We start from the raw sequence: 17,458 nt of genomic DNA, 5'->3' as shown, positions 1-17,458 counted from the left end.
TCGCACCCCTGAAATGCAAGCGTCAATCAGTAGTGTTGTTTTGAGATCAATATGATTTGGTGAACTCTCCGGGTTGGAAAAAGAGATGGCAGGAACAGGTGTAGTTTCAATACAGCGCTCATTATCCTTGAGTGATGACCTTCAGTGGCGTATACTGTACTCTCTGTAATCATCCTTCGCTCTCCATCTCTTTCTCTAAATGCTAACTGGAGCCTTTCAAAGCGGCCAGTGAAAGGCAAAATTGGCCTATTGAAGAAGTTTATTAGAAATTGATCTACTCTTTTCAGCTCGCGCACGAGCCGGGGGACTTCGAAAACTTGTGCGGACATGACACGATCACTACATGCTGGCATTCAGACTATGGTCCAGCTTTATTTCAGATGTTTTATAATGGCGAGGTCAGAGAAGCGAGACCTGAAGAGTCATATAGCTTGTATGCTGTTAATTATGGTAATGTGCTAACTGATTGATTTGGCTGTTGGGTTTATTACTGTGTGCTTTGGTTTTTGTGTGTCCAGTCTCTGGTGCTGAGCCATATTGATGTTTATAGTGAAGTATGTTCATCAACAATGTGCTCAAGGTTATCTCATAGTGAGCTCTGCCAAAGTTGTGCATGCAACTGTTAAACTTCAGGGAGCAAGAAAAGAGATGCTGAAGAAAGAAAGCATGACTTCATCTGGGGAAATAAAAACATATTGGTCTTTTCCCCTTGCAAATAAACTTTATGAAACTTTCTATGTTTTATGTTGGTAGAAATATGCTTTTATTGAAGATGGATGTTTAAATTGACAGAAAAAATAATCAATGTGAGTTTTATAATGCTACAAAGGTTTTTGTTTTAAATAAGGTATCTTATTTGGAACTTCTGTTTATTAAAGAATCCTGGATAATATGTATAAAGGTTTAAAATATGTATAAAATTCTTTGTTTTTAGCATTGAGAATAATAAGAAATGTTCTGGAGCATAAAATCATATTATAATGATTTATGAAAGCGCATGGGATAGTGAAGAGTGGAGAAATGATGCCCTCACAGAAATAAATAACTTTTACAAAGCAGAAGAAATTATTTAAAGTTCTAAAAATAACTCAAATTATTACAATTTACTGTATTTAGGAGCAAATAAATGCAGATTTGTTGATCATCTATTAAACATATTAAAATAATCTGAAGACAAACTTATGAAAAACACAGTATTTAGCAGGGATGCACGTATAAAATATTTTGGGCCCAGGTAAAATTTTGACAAAAATATGGACTCTGATAGTGATAGTAATACTGATATTTGTCATTTGTTCACTTATTTGCAGATTTGACATGAAAATGACACTACACTTATTTGTTTTCTGATAACTATACTTGTTTCTAGTTTTAAGCACAAACTCACTTTTGATATCTTTTTTCTTTTTGTTTCTCCAATAAATGTATCCTGATTTGGGGTTGACACACACACACACACACACTGGCCACTTTATTAGGTAAACCTATCCAACTGCTCGTTAACGCAAATTTCTAACCAGCCAATGACATGGCAGCAACTGAATGCATTTAGGCATGTAGACATGGTCAAGACGATCTGCTACAGTTCAAACTGAGCATCAGAATGGGGAAGAAACTTCTGATCTACTAGAATTTTCATGCACAATCATAGGGTTTACAGAGAATGGTCCAACAAAGAGAAAATATCCAGTGATCCACAAGTTCTGTGGGCGCAAATGACTTGTTGATGCCAGAGGAGAATGGCCAGACTGGTTTCAGCTGATAGACAGGAAACAGCAACTTAAACAGTAAACACTCGTTACAACCGAGGTATGCAGAAGATCATTTCTGAATGCACAACACGTCCAACCTTGAGGTGTATGGGCTACAGTAGCAGAAGACCACAGCGGGTGCTACTCCTGTAAGCTAAGAACAGGAAACTGAGGCTACATTTGGCACAGGCTCACCAAAATTGGACATTAGAAGACTGGAAGATCTAGAAGATCTCGATTTCTGCTGTGACATTCAGATGGTCGGGTCAGAATTTGGCAACAACAACATAAAAGCATGGATCCATCCTGCAAGGCTGGTTCAGGCTGGTGGCGGTGGTGTAATGGTGTGGGGGATATTTTTTTGCCACACTTTGGCCCATTTGCACCATTTGAGCATCGTGTCAATGCCACAGCCTACCTGATAATTTTGCTGACCATGTCCATCCCTTTATAACCACAATGTACCAATCTTCTGATGGCTACTTCCAGCAGGATACAAGCCATGTCATAAAGTGTGAATCATCTCAGACTGGTTTCTTGAACATGGCAATGAGTTCACTGTACTCAAATGGCCTCCACAGTCACCAGGTCTCAATCTAATAGAGCACATTTGTGATGTGGTGGAGGACTTAAATGATAAAAAATGCCGACAAATCTGCAGCAACTGTATGATGCTATCATGTCAAAATGGACCAAATTCTCTGAGGAATATTTAGGTACCTTGTTGAATCTATGCCAGAGATGTCTAAACTCAGTCCTGGAGGGCCAGTGTCCTGCTGAGTGTAACTCCAACTTGCTTCAATCAACACACCTGCCAGGAAGTTTTTAGTATATAAAGCAAGAGCTTGATTAGCTGGTTCAGGTGTGTTTGATTAGGGTTGGTGCTAAACTCTCCAGGACACCGGCCCTCCAGGACCGAGTTTGGACACCCCTGATCTATGCCATGTAGGATTAAGGCAGTTCTGATGGCAAAACGGGGACCAATCTAGTTTTAGTAAGGTGTACCTAATAAAGTGGCTGGTGAGTGTTTTAAAGTAATGACCAACATGCTGATGATTTTAAATTAATTTAAAAAAAACTTGCTCCTCGCTAATAATTTAATCAGCAGTCAATATACTGTTGCATCTTCAGCATTTACCTTAAAAGACATTATTTGGATTCAAATTGACCAGAGTTTCAGCCACACAAAAGTGTCAGTATCTAAAGCCACTGTTACAAATGGACCCTCTTTAGCTGTGATTTTGCTTATCATCAAACAATATATTTCCGTGAGCCGGGTGAAAAGGATCCAGTGTCCATGGTGCTGTTATTGTAATCTGGTCCATCTAAACGGCTGCGTGTGTTGATCACTCACTGTAAGCGGAGTCAAAGGTCATGTGCTATAAGAGCTATCAGTGACATCCAGAGGAAACCGAGCCGCTGTTTCTTATGGTCACCCACTGACCCCTCATTAACCTAATCTCCTCCACCTAAAAATAATCACCAAACCCTGTGTGTCTGAGAGACAAAATGCCAACGGATTGCTGTTTGCATCTGTGTGTTGCGCGCACTAAAAGATTTCTCGCCTAACAGTGTAAAAGGATTGGCTTTTTTGGCAGAGGTCTCGGGTTTTGGCACTGCGCCTCACAGAGAAATGGCAGCTTTTCCACAGCCCCGCAGAGAAATACTGCCACATTTGAAACAGAGGAGACACAGCCGTTTAAAACAGTCCATCAGCCATAAAGTCATCTTTGTGTTTAAGGTTACTCTTCAGAGAAACTGCATTATTTTGTTTTTTTTTCTTCCTCCAAACACATTAAAGTTGCAGGGTCAGAGTTATTGCTCACACTTAAGAAGAGCTGACTGAGATGTTCATGAATCACCGCTGTCATAATAGCTCATACTGGGCAGCTCTTGCTGTTTGGCCACAGCACATGTGTGTTTAGTGTGGCAAATTATTCTGAAGATCAATTATCCACTATTATTATTTTTAGGATCTCAATATAAAGTACAGCGAAGATAAAAGAATTCCACTGTTTTTTTAAATGCCTGTTTTTAAATGGCTGTTTTGATTTATTCCTATTAAAAACTGTGCGTACTTCACGGTTAAAGGCTTAAAATTCAATTTCACCCATGTGATTTGCTTTATACGTGTGAAACATTGCTTTTACATTTTCACAGCCTCTCACTTTTAACTTGTTTTCTTCTTAGCTGGCTCTTTGTTAGTACAAATAAAGATATAAGGTTTCATCACTATTTGCTCACACTTGAATGGTTCTAAACTTTTATGATTTCTTTTAAATACAAAACAAGATATTCTAAAGAATGTTGGCAAAAAGCAACCATTGACATAAATATGAACAAAGAATACAATGCAAGTCAATGGTTGCCGCTATACAACATTCTTGAGAATGTCTATTGTGTTCAACTGAAGAACGTTACGTTCTTCTAGAACGATAGAGCTTGGAACAAGTGGAGGACGAGTAAATGTTGACAGAAACTTATACCTAAACCTAACCACTCTACAGAAACCAACTTACATAGGAGTAATCAGTAGTAAATTGCAAGTTTGTTGAAATACAATCATTCATTTAGGAACAATGGGAGGAGTGTTTACAGAACATGGATGCTCAAAAAATGTAGACATATTTTAATTTAAAATTGTACACAGACTTTATACGTATAAAAATGAGCCACATAAAATCTTTCCTAAGGCTTAGCCTGAATGTAATAAATGCAAAGCTGCAGAAAGTACACTGATACTCTTAGTATACTTTTAGTAAATTGCAGTTATTGGAATATTACTATATAGCTGACATGCTTTCAAGTGTATAAAAAAAGGGTTTGTTCCAGATCTAAAGCTTGCTTCATTGGGAGTTACTTATGAACCTTCAATGAAAACCTATACTAAATAACCTGATAATACCTGATAGTATGAAAACTCATATCAAACCCTGTGTATCATAATCTTTTTATTTATTTATTTACAATATACATTTCAGTTGACTTATTTATATTTTTTAGTTTGTCATGTGACCTAAAACTTGTGACCTTATTTGACTGATTAATATTATTCTTCGCTGACAACATATCCCTGAATTCTTTACAAGTTTTACCTCTGTACATATGATTTCCATGGTTCTTTCATTCTTAGACTGTGTACTTTAAGGTGTGTGCTTTACTAAAAAAACAGTTAGTGTTGTTTTTTAATAAGGAAAAACAAAGTAAACATTGCTTTTGTAGCTTACATGTAAAATGTAAATCAAATATATTTTAATCTTGTAACTTTTCTAAATTGTGTTTTAACATGCATCAAATAAAGAAAATATGGGCTAATATAGGCAAAGTATTTGCAGAAATTCACTTAATTTAGTAAACTAACAAGCTCTAGACACCAAATATATTTCATAGTGTGATGCAATGACAATCTGTGCTGTTTATCTGATGTCTTTCCATGGCTAAAAAAATGGCTGTTCTTTATACTATAACTAGTAGTAAAGAGGATTAATCCAGTTCATCTGAGCTCTGCTCTCCACTCAAGAAAAGTGTCAATTTCATGATAAAATAGGCAGAATTTTAAAAATTTTGCTTAGTTTGTTATCAAAAGTAACAACACAATGTTTCTTGCCGTTATTGGACAGGTTACTCATTATATATAAAGTGAAGATTTACTTAAAATACGAAACCTTTTAGGTAAAAGCCTGGTCTTTGGGTTCACGAATTGTATTGATTTGTTAAAATGATGATGTATAAAACTAAATGTTGAAATGAAGCTTTGCGTCTGCAGTAGTTAAAACAACCGTGTATTTACATAAACATGCTGAACCAAAAGACCCAACAAAACAAATACAACCAAGTGATAATTATAATATTTTCTTTAATGTTTTGAATAATTATCTATTTGCTGACAAATGTATAAAACCCTAGTGGTTTGGAGGATAGTGCCAAAGTATAAAGATTTAAAATGACAACTAATAACTTATACACTGTGATCCTTAAATAGAGTCTTTTAAAATGTCATCCAATGATTCTTGTTATAAATAATATGCCTGATTATATATCCACTATCTTGTGTAAAAATGTATGATGGTCATAATCTATTGCTTAGGGAAGTAATGACATTAAGCAGGGCGTATTTTAATGATCGATAAGCAAACAAATAAATAAAGCATGAAAGCCCCATTTGTTTTCGAACTAAATATATCCATATGTGTGTGTATGTATACGAGTGTGTGCGTTCATTCTGATTTACCCAAGACTTGAGCTCTCTCCTAATGTGTTTTTAAGTACTACAGTAAAGTAACCACTACGGCTAAAAAAAAACGTCTTTGTAAATGAACGCAGGGAGTCCATCTGTATGTAAGAACTGAAACAATTAGAGAGAAAGCTGCTTATTATTCACAATATGAGTGCAAGCTTACTCACACCAGGAGCTTGTCACTGCAGATCACAAACTAACCGCAAACACGCACTCAAAACCAGTCAAATCTATATGTTCTGTACGCAGCAGCTCTGTCCAAGCGCTATATAAATGCATTCATTCACTGATTTAGAAGGACAACATGTACTGATGCCTGCAAAAAAAAAAAAAAAAAAAAAAACTAAAGGAAATCGTCAGAAACAACTTGACTACATTTGAGGCATAGTAAGTTGGAACTGAATGTTGATCTGAGCCAAACAGACCATCCATTCAGTGGTAAACATGAAAGATGCACTGAAGCAAGTCTTTTCAGACAGTAAAAATTATGCACCAAAATTCTGCCAGGAACCTATGCATGCATAAAAGTGAGTCTGCATGTACCACTAAAAAGAATTGGGAAGAGTGAGAGACAGAGGAACAGACAGCATTTAAGAGGCAGACAAAAGAGGACACAGAAACGGGAAGCAAGTTGCAGAGTGAGAGCACCCAGTGCCGTGAAAACGTGGCAAAAAGCCCCGTCCCATTACAATGTCATTTCAGCCCGGCACAGTCTTTAAGTAATAACACTCAGTGGGGTGTGTCATTATCAGCTGTAACCCCGCTGCCCCCAATCCGTCACGCAGCCCTCAGGGCAGCTACTTCAACTGTCAGCCACTGTCCACGCGGACTCCATCCACTCCTACAGATCCAAACCGCGCCACTCAACACGCTCCCATATCCCTGCTTGTCTTTATTTAAAAAAAGGGGGGGCCCATACAGCCAAGAGCAACAAAATCAATGACCAATCCATAAACATCAACTTCTTTTATTGTTGTTTCTTTCTGTCTCTCTCTCCCTCTTTCAGATGTAAAAGCAACACAATCAGACACAGTCAAAGTTTATCCCATCAGAAAATACAGAAGCACAGTGGGACTCCAGCAGCGATAAAACACAAACAATTCTCAGGCCTATTTTCTGACCCCTGCTGAGAGGAAGGGCACCTTGTGAGATGGGTCAAACTAGATGCGAGGAAAAAGTAATTTACAGTTAAAGTTGTCATTCTTTTTGTAGATGCGCGAGAAGTTGTTTTGGAGGAGCATATTTGATCTCAGGCTGAGAAATGGGAGAAAGCCAAATGAAAACAGAAAAAACAAAGACTGATCAGAGGTAGATAAATAGGCTTCTGAAATTGCATATAAAAATCGTACTCCAAATCTTTATGTCAGAATAAACAACTTCTTGATTTTCTTTGTGATAAATTACCTATTATGCGCTAATCGTTATCTTTTGTGTTTACATCTTTAGCTCACAATATTAGCTATGACAAGCAGGGCTAGTTAACATATTTATAGGCTTTCCTGCATTTGTCCAAGAAATGCTGCATTCATTTTCACCATCAGTTTATCTTTTTGACCAAATAAATGTATCTTTTTGTAAGTGTTTACTTCATCAGAAAGGTATGAAACTGGTACATAAAAGTTTTGTCACTTGCTGTGTAAGAAGTATGTAGGAGGGAGAATCATGTATATGATACAAAAAACATAAATGGTCCTGAAATAAAACAATAGTCACTCTTGTGTTATTCACAATCAGAAATGACACAATAAAATAACTTCTTTTGGAAATGTTTGGGTCTCCAAAACTAAATTTTACTAAAAACTAGTTTTGTTTGAGATATCAACCTCAAATTTCAAATTTGAGATATAAATCTCTGTTTTGGAGTAAAACGTTTTTTGGGGGAAATGTTTATTTTAAATCAGATTTGACAATGATAATTCTGTGTATTGTTCATAACAATCAGCGTTTTATTTAACTTTTTAAAGAACATGTTCCCCCTTCAGTATGATCTACCACAGCGTCTGCTGGGTCTTACGAAGTCTTTTACATTTCAAAACAACATTTTAGAGTTGAAGGCCTTTAATCAATTTAAACAGGTCTTAATTTTCCTTTGTCCATGTAAAGCTGCTCAATTGGTACAACCAACAACCCATCTAATGCAATGGTTTACTAAAAGTTACATTTTTAAACTCTATTTACCACTTTGGTTTAATTATCTTACAATACTTACAGTAACATTTGTTTGTAAATATGTGTTTGAATTTACTTACTTGGGCAAGTAAATATTTTCCACTGGCCATTAGAAAAAAAAAGCTTAGTGTTTTTTTTTCTTTAAGTCTGAAATTTCCTTTATTGTGGTCTTAAAAAGTCTTAGATTCACTCAAATTTGGAGTTGTAGGCCTTAAATCATTTTAAACATGTCTTATTTTTTCAATTATATTCCTTACAATGACATTTGTTTGTATATATGGGTTTGAAATTTAATGGGGCAAGTAAACATTTTCCACTAGTCATTATAAAAAACTCTTAGTGTTTTTTTTTTCTTTAAGTCTTAAATTACATTCATAAACCTGCTGAAACCATGTACCAAGTACCTTTAAAAGACAAAAAACGTAAATCTGTGTTGCAAAACATCTACAACAAAAGATGTATATTTTTTTACCTTGGACATTTTGTTTTCAGGTCTATGCTCAAACGTTAAGAGGTGTACATATCATTAAATCCCCTTAAAAAAAACAAGATATTAAAAATCCGTCATTTTTGGTAGCACCAGAAGGTTAAACTTGATCAAGCCATGCGAAACTTTTATGTAAAGTCATGCTAAAAACAAAAGTTAATTTATATAATTCAATTATTTTTAATATTTTAACATGTATCGCTCTTGAAATAGACCAACAGAGAACATGCGGGTGTTGTGAATTTCAGGACCTGGACAGCTCCTCTAAAACTTTTAGTGCACGTCATTCATCTAGACTTACACAGACTTTTGTTTTTCGTTAAATTATCAACTTGTGTGGGAAAAACGAGAGTATTTTAAAATCACTTCCTGTTCGCACAGACTTCGGCTTACAGTAGAGTTGTGTTAGAAGTGAAGGAAGAGTGTATTGGGAGAGAACAGTAGCATTGCAGCTGCGCTGAGCTGTGAAATTCGCCGAACAATTGGGATCACTGTTCGTCTTCCTCTCGCCTTTCCCCTCAATTAGCATAGTCCGTTGTGGTTGATTGACTACCATAGCCGGGCCGGGTAAGTGCTTTTGTCCTCTAATCACACGAGGACAGCAGGGGTGACAGGACACAGGTGAGGCCAAGACTGCAATGGTTTTATAGCATATTTATAAGGCTAAGCATGGGAACTGAAACATGCCTAAATCTCAGAGGCCTTTGCCATTTGTATAATTCAGAACTCAAAAGTCAACATAATCTATAGATTGAGACAACGTGCTTACTTTCAAGTCCCAAACCTCACGCAAAACGACTCAACGGGACAATCAAGAGCGAGGGAGAAAGTGATTGTAAATGGGTGTTTGCGCCCTGCTGGTCTCAATTAGCCCTTGTTGACTCTGCGGAGGATTAGATTAGCGCAGAAAGTAGAACCGGGCCCATACTCAAAGACTTTTATTGGTGTTTTGACGTCCATTAATTGAAAGGTGCTGCACTGCAAAAGTTACATATTTCATAAGTATTTCTCTAAACCTAACTAGAAAACAAGTACTTTTAAACGACAATTCTAACGACAATTTGTAATGTGAAAACAAAGTATCAACTCTCAAAGTACAAATGTTTTTCTACTACATTCTTCTTTATTGGCTTTGACGGTTCCATGACAGGCTTTTAAGGTCCAATGAAACATTTTCATCCTCAAAAGGTTTCTTCAAAGCCAATAAAGAAAAAGGCTTTCCCCCAACATTTAAAGAACTTTTTACTATAAAGTTATTTGTGAAACCAAATAAGTTCATCCGTGTGATCACAGTGAAATCCCTTTTTTTTGGTTCTTTATGGCACCTTTACTGTTTAAAAAAGTTGCATGGTTAGAAACCAAGTTCAGTAGTCAATAACCGAATTGATAGTTTATTCCTAAATCCCAAAAGAACACAAACAACCAAAAAATTAATTCATTTCTACATTTACTCTATCCTTTCAGTCCCATCTGCTTTAGCATACACTGTAAACACATTATATAATCAATTAGTCCTGACAGAATATGTTTTTGAAAGTCATTTAATCTTTTTTAATAAGTCATTGTAACTTATTAAATTAAGTTAATCATGTTCTAACTTAACTTTATAAGTTACGCAAGCTGTTTTATGTCAGTTTAACAAAAGTTCAATAGACTCATGAAGTTAATTTGATTCAGCTTTAAAAAATTAAGGCAACCATGATTTTTACAGTGAAGGAACTGAAAATGCAAACTAAAATATACAAACATTATCTAAGTGAACGTATAAGTGGACTGAACGTTGTAATGCCGTAGTAGATAGTAGTAGCTTACTGTTTTCTGTAATGTGTCCTACGACTTTTAGCCCATTGTGTTTAATAAGAAAAAGAAAAAACAAAGCGCCGTAGTAAATCAGAGGTTATGATTTTGATAAAAACATGCAATATGAAATATCACAAAAAGACCGTTTATGTTATGATGCTGTAAGCTTCTTACAATAAGGTTACAAGAGAAAAGACAGTGGGCCTTTTTTACTAAGCCGTCCACAACAGAGCTACCGCTGGGTAAACTGAGTAAAAATGTCGAGTTATTAAAGTTCTGAGAGGCAACAGGAAGCGATGGAAATACTGTAGGCAGATGCGTCGCCGCGCCCTGATTATTATTCCCGCCCGTCGCTTGGCTGTAATGAGCGCGCGGCCGACTGTTGGCGCGCTGATTACCGGTCCTTGGGGATCCTGTGTTTTTCCTGAGTAATTGATAGTTAGACTCCGCTCTAATTAAATACGCTGTCTGCTTCATTGATGTAGATTTTTTTCGCACCAGGGAGAAAGAATTGGGCACGGTAAGGCAAAGCAGATCTTTACGTTTTATGAATCGTAGTTAAACCCGAACCCCCATCTTTACGTGCATGGGACTATACACACCAGACTGTTCAGAATGCATATGCCAAAAATAAACAGAAATATGTGTCTGATTTTAACAGCACAGCCGCTGTCCTGAGGAGACTGGGCATCAGTTTAATGGGGGACTTCGGAAAGTTTCTCCTCTTTTTTCGCTTACAAGGGAGAGGACATTTAAGGTGTTTTTTCCCACCAAATCCCTGGCCGCTTCCCGGGACTCTTTGCTTTTTGTGTGGTCTCCTGGCTTGTCACTATAACTCTGAAGGGTTGCCCCGGTTTCCCGCACACCTGCGTGGCTGCCCGGTCCCTTCAGGAATTCGCTGGGGCTTGTAATCAGCTTTGTGGAGCCATTGAGTGCACGGCTCAGTGAAACTTCCCAACCTCACAGCGCGCTGGACCGCTGAATGGGAGTCACAGCGTGGGGCGCCTCTCCAAGCAGCGGGCCTGCCAAATTCCAGCAGAGTCTCTCACAATCATCCTTACACAGACCTCTCTGCCGAACACGAGGGCGAGAGAAAGAGAGAGGGGGGAGAGAGAAAGACAAAACAGACAGTTAAGGTACGAACGGGTAGTTTAATAAACAAGCAGTTTGCGCCTTGGAAATTCATGCAGCCTTCGACCGGTCAGCGAGCACAAGGCTATATTTTATTTATTTATTTATTTATTTAGATAAAGCAGGCTAGACTTTGTGAACAGCAGTCGTTTTATAATGGTAATTGAATTCTCAGTGATGCACAACAACATGAGAAAATCTCTGAAAAGCAATCCCATGGGTGCATCACTAAATTAGTCCAGTGAATTTGCTCTTTCTGGGCAATAATGACGCAATTCAGACCCCCAAAAAAGTCGCGGTGAAGCTTATGGGGCTGATTAACATGCGACGGTACCCGGGCCCCTGCTCTGTGTCAGCTGTGGTTAAAAGGGAACGTTGTCTACGGTGGGAAACAAATAATTTGTAATTAGCTGAAAGACAGAAACATTTTTGGTGGATAAAAGTTTGAACAAAGTTGCCTTTTCGTGGCGTTCTGCATACATGCTTAAATTACTGCTCCGGAATCGCAGGCTGCAGAAATTACGGCGCAGCATCTCGCCTCTTGGAAGGGCGCAGGATTAAGAGGCAGCAAGATTGTTAAACATGTCAACGTGTAATTGCACGATAAGGCCCTCGCGAGGAATTTATTGGCCCAGTTGCTATTTCTATTCCTCCCTAATCTCGTTCAGCACATTCGTTCCGTGCAATCTGTCTCCGTAATCTTCTGTGACAGAGCATCGACCAATAGCAGTGTACCGGGTTTTTTGGAGAAGGGAGAAAATATGCAGAGGCGTGATAAAGTGATGCTAATTATCCCCATTTAGGACAGCGAGTGCAAGAGATCGGGAGTTTTCGTACGAGCCAGCAGTGTTGATGGCTTCCCAGCACAGAATATATCGGTGGCTACAAGATAAGGGTATCGCACGTTGAGACGATTTATTGGTTCGAGTCCACCGCCACCCCTCCCACCTCGAACTCCATCCCATCCTATTCACCCATCCCACTCCGCGTGCCATCCCCTCTTTTGGCTGGGTAGTAAATTATTTTGGTTAAATTTACCAGAACGCTTCTCTTTAACCTGGCAAGTGCCGTGACTTGGTTCTCCGCCTCTCTATTTTCGGTGCTAATCCGTGTAGTTTTTCATCTGCAGATAAACACAAATGTCTTCCGAGTGGACATTCTCGTGTGCTATCAGCAGTGGAAACTGAAAGTGTGTGCTAAGAATAAATGAAGAGCTGTTTTCATGAAAGAAACGTGGATGAATCCACAAAGAAAGAACTATTAATTATAAAATACAAATATGGTCAGTGCATATCGAGATTCTTCAAGATGTTTTTAAGATATTCAACACAACATAACATGTTCTGTTTCATATTTATTTTACGTGTGTGCTGTAGATATTGAAGGCCCCACATGCGCATCCCAACAAGAGAAAAAAGGACGTCTGGTGTCATAATGTGTTGCGGCTTTGCACTTCTGACACTTGTTGCTAAACTCGCCCCAGGGAGACAGCAGGTAATTGTAATAACCTTTGACCCTCTCTCCCAGAGGTCAGCGTCTCTGCTGGTTGATCCCAGCTACTGTTAAACATCATTCGGTTTCTGTTTCAGATCACATTATGTTCAGCCACAAAGATTTTATAACAAGGTGTTTTTCACAGGGAATCATGAATAAACAGCCAATACGACTCGAAGTATAATTATAATAACATGCGAAATTAAAACGTCCAAACACATTTCCTTTAAGAAACTATACAATATGTTACAAATATAATACAAATATGTTTTGATTATTCAGTGGGCCTCTATCATGTGAATTGTTTATGAAAAAGTCGTCTATAAAGAGAAACGTGGGCTCTTCTAAATACTAAAACGGGTCTAGTGAAACAACCTACACAGAATTTTTCAACAAAAATATCTAATGTACTGTTTAACATTTGAAAGTGAATTATAAGAATTATTTTATCTAGCTATAAACAACGCATTTATCCGATCAAAATTAACCAAATTAACTATAAGCGTTAGATTTTATAAAAACACAAGTTAACTAAACTAAATGGTCAATTTTTTATTCATGACAATTTATGAGTAAATTCCGTTTCGGGGCACGCAAAGCAAGGTGTCAATGCAACCCGTCTATATGATACACACAAAATTAGCTTGTTTTCTGTAGGCTACTCAAAATTATACAAGTCAGGCACTATTCAGAATCTACTGTGGAAAATTAAATTGTAAAATAAGTACAGAATTAAAACTTAATTTAACTATTCAAATTATAAATAAGCAGAGACATAAAGACCAGTGCATTTAGTACACTAACAATATTTTGCAAATTTGGAAAGTGACATTTATCATTCAAGTTCGGTATTCTAATAATTGCATTTAATGAAATTCAATATTAATAATTAATATTATAACATTTATTTTTTTAAACTATCTTTGCTTTTTTACATTATTTTTCACATATTTTAAGACCACTGGAGCCGCAATTATGGTATAAAAAACACAAAGCAACATTAAAGATCTGCGTGTCTGTGTTTGTGAGTGTACAGTACACAAATCAACAATGTATGTTCATCACAAAAAATATTTAAGTACCTGTTCTGAGTCAGATGTGACCGACTTAGAAATTCCATTTTGATATTTTAAAGATTTCATCAGCATATGTTAAAGCCTGTGAATTATAAATTTAAATATGTCTTAAATAAAGGTTAATATCTGATTAACAACCGATTGATAGGCCTAAAATATCTTCAAACAACGAAGAGAACGTGTCCACAAGACAAGTATGGTAAACCAAACACATTAAATGAGAAAATCTGATGAGTTAGGTAACAAAACTTACACCGGTTTAGAGCAGAGTAACTTTTTCTCCAATTTTATTTAGACCATGAATCAACGCAAGGTTAAGATTTGAACTGGCAGTAATGCATGTCATAAATTATGTACAGCAGCAGTGACGTGCCAGCCTTTTGAAATATTAAAACTTATTCACAATTTACAAGAAATATTACAACATAAATCTGGTACATTAATTCACGTATACAAACGTTTTGGTAAATGTAATAAGCAGGAAACTCTTTATGGGCTCTCAAAAACATTTCATTGAGTTCTTCACGCTAGACTTTTGTCATTATCAACTTAAAAGTCAATCTGCACAGAAACTTAAATATTTAAAGAATAACAGTGTGTCGCATATTTCTTGGCGAGGCCAGAAACGCTGTCAGGATCATTTTAAAGACGTCATATTTAAACAATGCTTCACTGAAAGTGATACATCTGATATAAGACCTCAGTTTCTCTCCGAACTGCAATCGAAACAATATTTACCTTTAATTTACAAGAACATCATAAAACATTCTGTACAAAAGTAGTTCAATGACAATCTAAAAAAAAGAGGTAAATATTTTTGGTGGAGTGTTTCTGAATGCGCGTTACCCATCGCTTTCCATCAGCTGTTTCAAATATGCGTCAGTGGGACAGTTCCGTTTACTCCGGCAGTCGTGCTCTGATAGTGCTGCGGTAAGGCATGCAGTCTGCTCTGCACAGACGGATCCCCGGACTCCCCGGTCGGTAAATACATGCTAATCATCTCTCTCAAGTCTCCGGGGCAAGGGCCTCGGGAGTGCGTGGTAACCGGGGGACTGATATTGGGTTCGGACTTGACGAGCGAGCTCAGCGTGCCGATGGCGGCAGAAGTCGCGACGCTGGAGTTCTGATGCTGCGTGTATGATATCCCACCGTAGCCGGACGGGGACGCGCTCATGTAGCTCTGGGAGTTCGAGATGGGGCTGTACTGGAGTGCAGTCATGTCGTAGCGGTGCATGGGCTGAGGATTGTGCGGGTGATGGTGATGAGCGTGGTGATGGTGAGAGCCACTGCCGGGGTGCTGGCTGTAAGCGAGCTGCGCCTCCTGCATCATCGCGGCGGCCGCCGCCGCGGCAGCCACCTGGCCGGAGTAAGTGCCGTTCGCCCAGCCGTTCATGTGCGCGTAGCCAGCGCTGGCCGAGCCTCCGTGACCCCCAGGACTCTCCAACCTCTGGCCGACCCCCGCAGGACTCATCCCGACTCCACCACCCGCACCGCCGAGCAAGCCACCCGCCAACGAGTACTTGTCCTTTTTAAGCAGGGTCTTGGTTTTGCGCCTCGGTCTGTATTTGTAATCCGGATGCTCTTTCATGTGCATGGCTCGCAACCGCTTCGCCTCATCAATAAAGGGCCGCTTTTCAGCCTCTGACATCACCTTCCACTCAGCACCGAGTCTTTTGCTAATTTCAGAGTTGTGCATTTTGGGGTTCTCCTGTGCCATTTTTCGGCGCTGGCCCCGAGACCAGACCATAAACGCGTTCATGGGTCTCTTTACGCGGTCTTGATTGGCTTTGCTCCCCGAATTTGGACCCGTTTGCCCCGGGTTCGTGTTGGTTTGGGGTCCCGGGGAATGAAGGTCCGTTTCCATCATCATGCTATACATTCAAGTGGCTTAAAAGTTCTCAACTAGCAGAGAAAAAGCATGAACTTTCGGCGCTCCGTAGTCCGCTTGAAACAGGTGCTTCACGAGCCAGTGGAGCTCCGATGAAGTGTGGAATTCAGCTTATTCCCAACCGTTTGCTGACAATTTCGGGCTCTCTTTTCGCTCCTGTAGCCAGTTTAGTGTCGTCTCCGACTGCCGCTTCACATCCACATTAATTGAACGTGCATTTGAGTTACTTTTCCTAGTGGAGTTGAAGAGTTAGTTAAAGCGGCGGCCATATGATGCGTTTTGACAGCGATTAAAATGAGCGAGCGGCCAATGGCGTTCCAGTGAGGAGCGATTTGCATGGAGTTCGGTCGAGTGACGTAGACAACGAGGAAAGAACTAGTAGGCGGGGTGCACGAAGGGTCAACACCGCCCCCTCTAAACTAGAGTAAATACTGAGGTAGCAGTTTGAGCCTTTTCAATGGTAGCAATAAATGAACAAGAGGACAAATGGTAGATTTTATCCATTTAGATGACATTACAAGATACGATCTAATTCCTTATAATAACTGTAATAGCTCCTATGCACCCTCGTGACGTCTTGCCAAATCTTTGTGTAAAAAACGTCTAGGCTATCCAACCACTTGTAAGCCATGTTGATATTGTCTGTGATTGCACTACTATTAAACGAAAGCAAACAGGTCGAAATTAATTTCTCATAAATGGCAAATAACTAATAAAAACGGTAAAAAGCCCCTTATTTCACTTCGCTTTAGATTACAGATTTTTGGTGAAAAATAACACACTATCGCACTAGAGCAAGTTATTCGGTGTGTAAAACTATAGGCTAAATATACAGTTTTAAGTGGTACAACATATGACATTAAATTGAGGTTCTTAATTCGAGGATACTGCCGTCTGGTGGTGCACTGCTAAGACTTTATTCTGCGTAAATTTTATCTGTGTAAACTGAACCCCAAAGTTTTTTTTTCCACAAAATAAAAAGGTAATAAGGTAACACATTTGAATGTAAGGCAATCAAGAAACCGAGCTCTGAATGAGGCCATACATTTAATTCAACTGTAAAAATAATTGTATAACATGTAGGCTAAATCAACCGCAACACCGACTGAGAAAATGTTCATGAAATCCTTACACTTACCCTGGACCACAAAACTTTTGTGCTCCAGGGACAACGACAAAGAAGGAATATGAATATACTATGAAGGGATGTTAAAATTATATTATTTAGGGATGTTAATGTTTTTTTTTTTAATGTGAATTAAAATCAAGAGAGATAGGCTAAAGTTTCAAGTACATTTATTGGACAGTGGTTTTATTTCACAAGCAGCACGGGTTTAATTGTTTTCACATATTTTGTGGTCTACATGTTGCCATTTTATTAATTATGTTGATAAAACAGTACATATAGACAAACTAATATATTTT

At 38.3% G+C, this 17,458-nt stretch overlaps 2 protein-coding genes across 4 annotated transcripts in view; both read right to left on the bottom strand.

Annotated features, from left to right (window-relative positions):
* rev1 (REV1 DNA directed polymerase) overlaps nt 1-17,458 on the bottom strand; it is a 247,872-nt gene that overhangs the window by 78,641 nt on the left and 151,773 nt on the right. The gene's annotated exons all lie outside the window — the stretch shown is intronic.
* On the bottom strand, nt 14,416-16,343 carry sox1a (SRY-box transcription factor 1a). Its single transcript, NM_001002483.2, is given in 1 exon segment — nt 14,416-16,343. A coding segment is annotated over 1 exon segment (1,011 nt). The 5' UTR covers nt 16,025-16,343; the 3' UTR covers nt 14,416-15,013.

This window comes from Danio rerio, chromosome 9 (genome assembly GCF_049306965.1).
Source record: "Danio rerio strain Tuebingen ecotype United States chromosome 9, GRCz12tu, whole genome shotgun sequence".
Classification (NCBI taxonomy): Eukaryota; Metazoa; Chordata; class Actinopteri; order Cypriniformes; family Danionidae; genus Danio; species Danio rerio.
The sequence above is the reverse complement of the archived record's forward strand: the minus strand, read 5'-3'. Positions and strand labels throughout refer to the sequence as shown.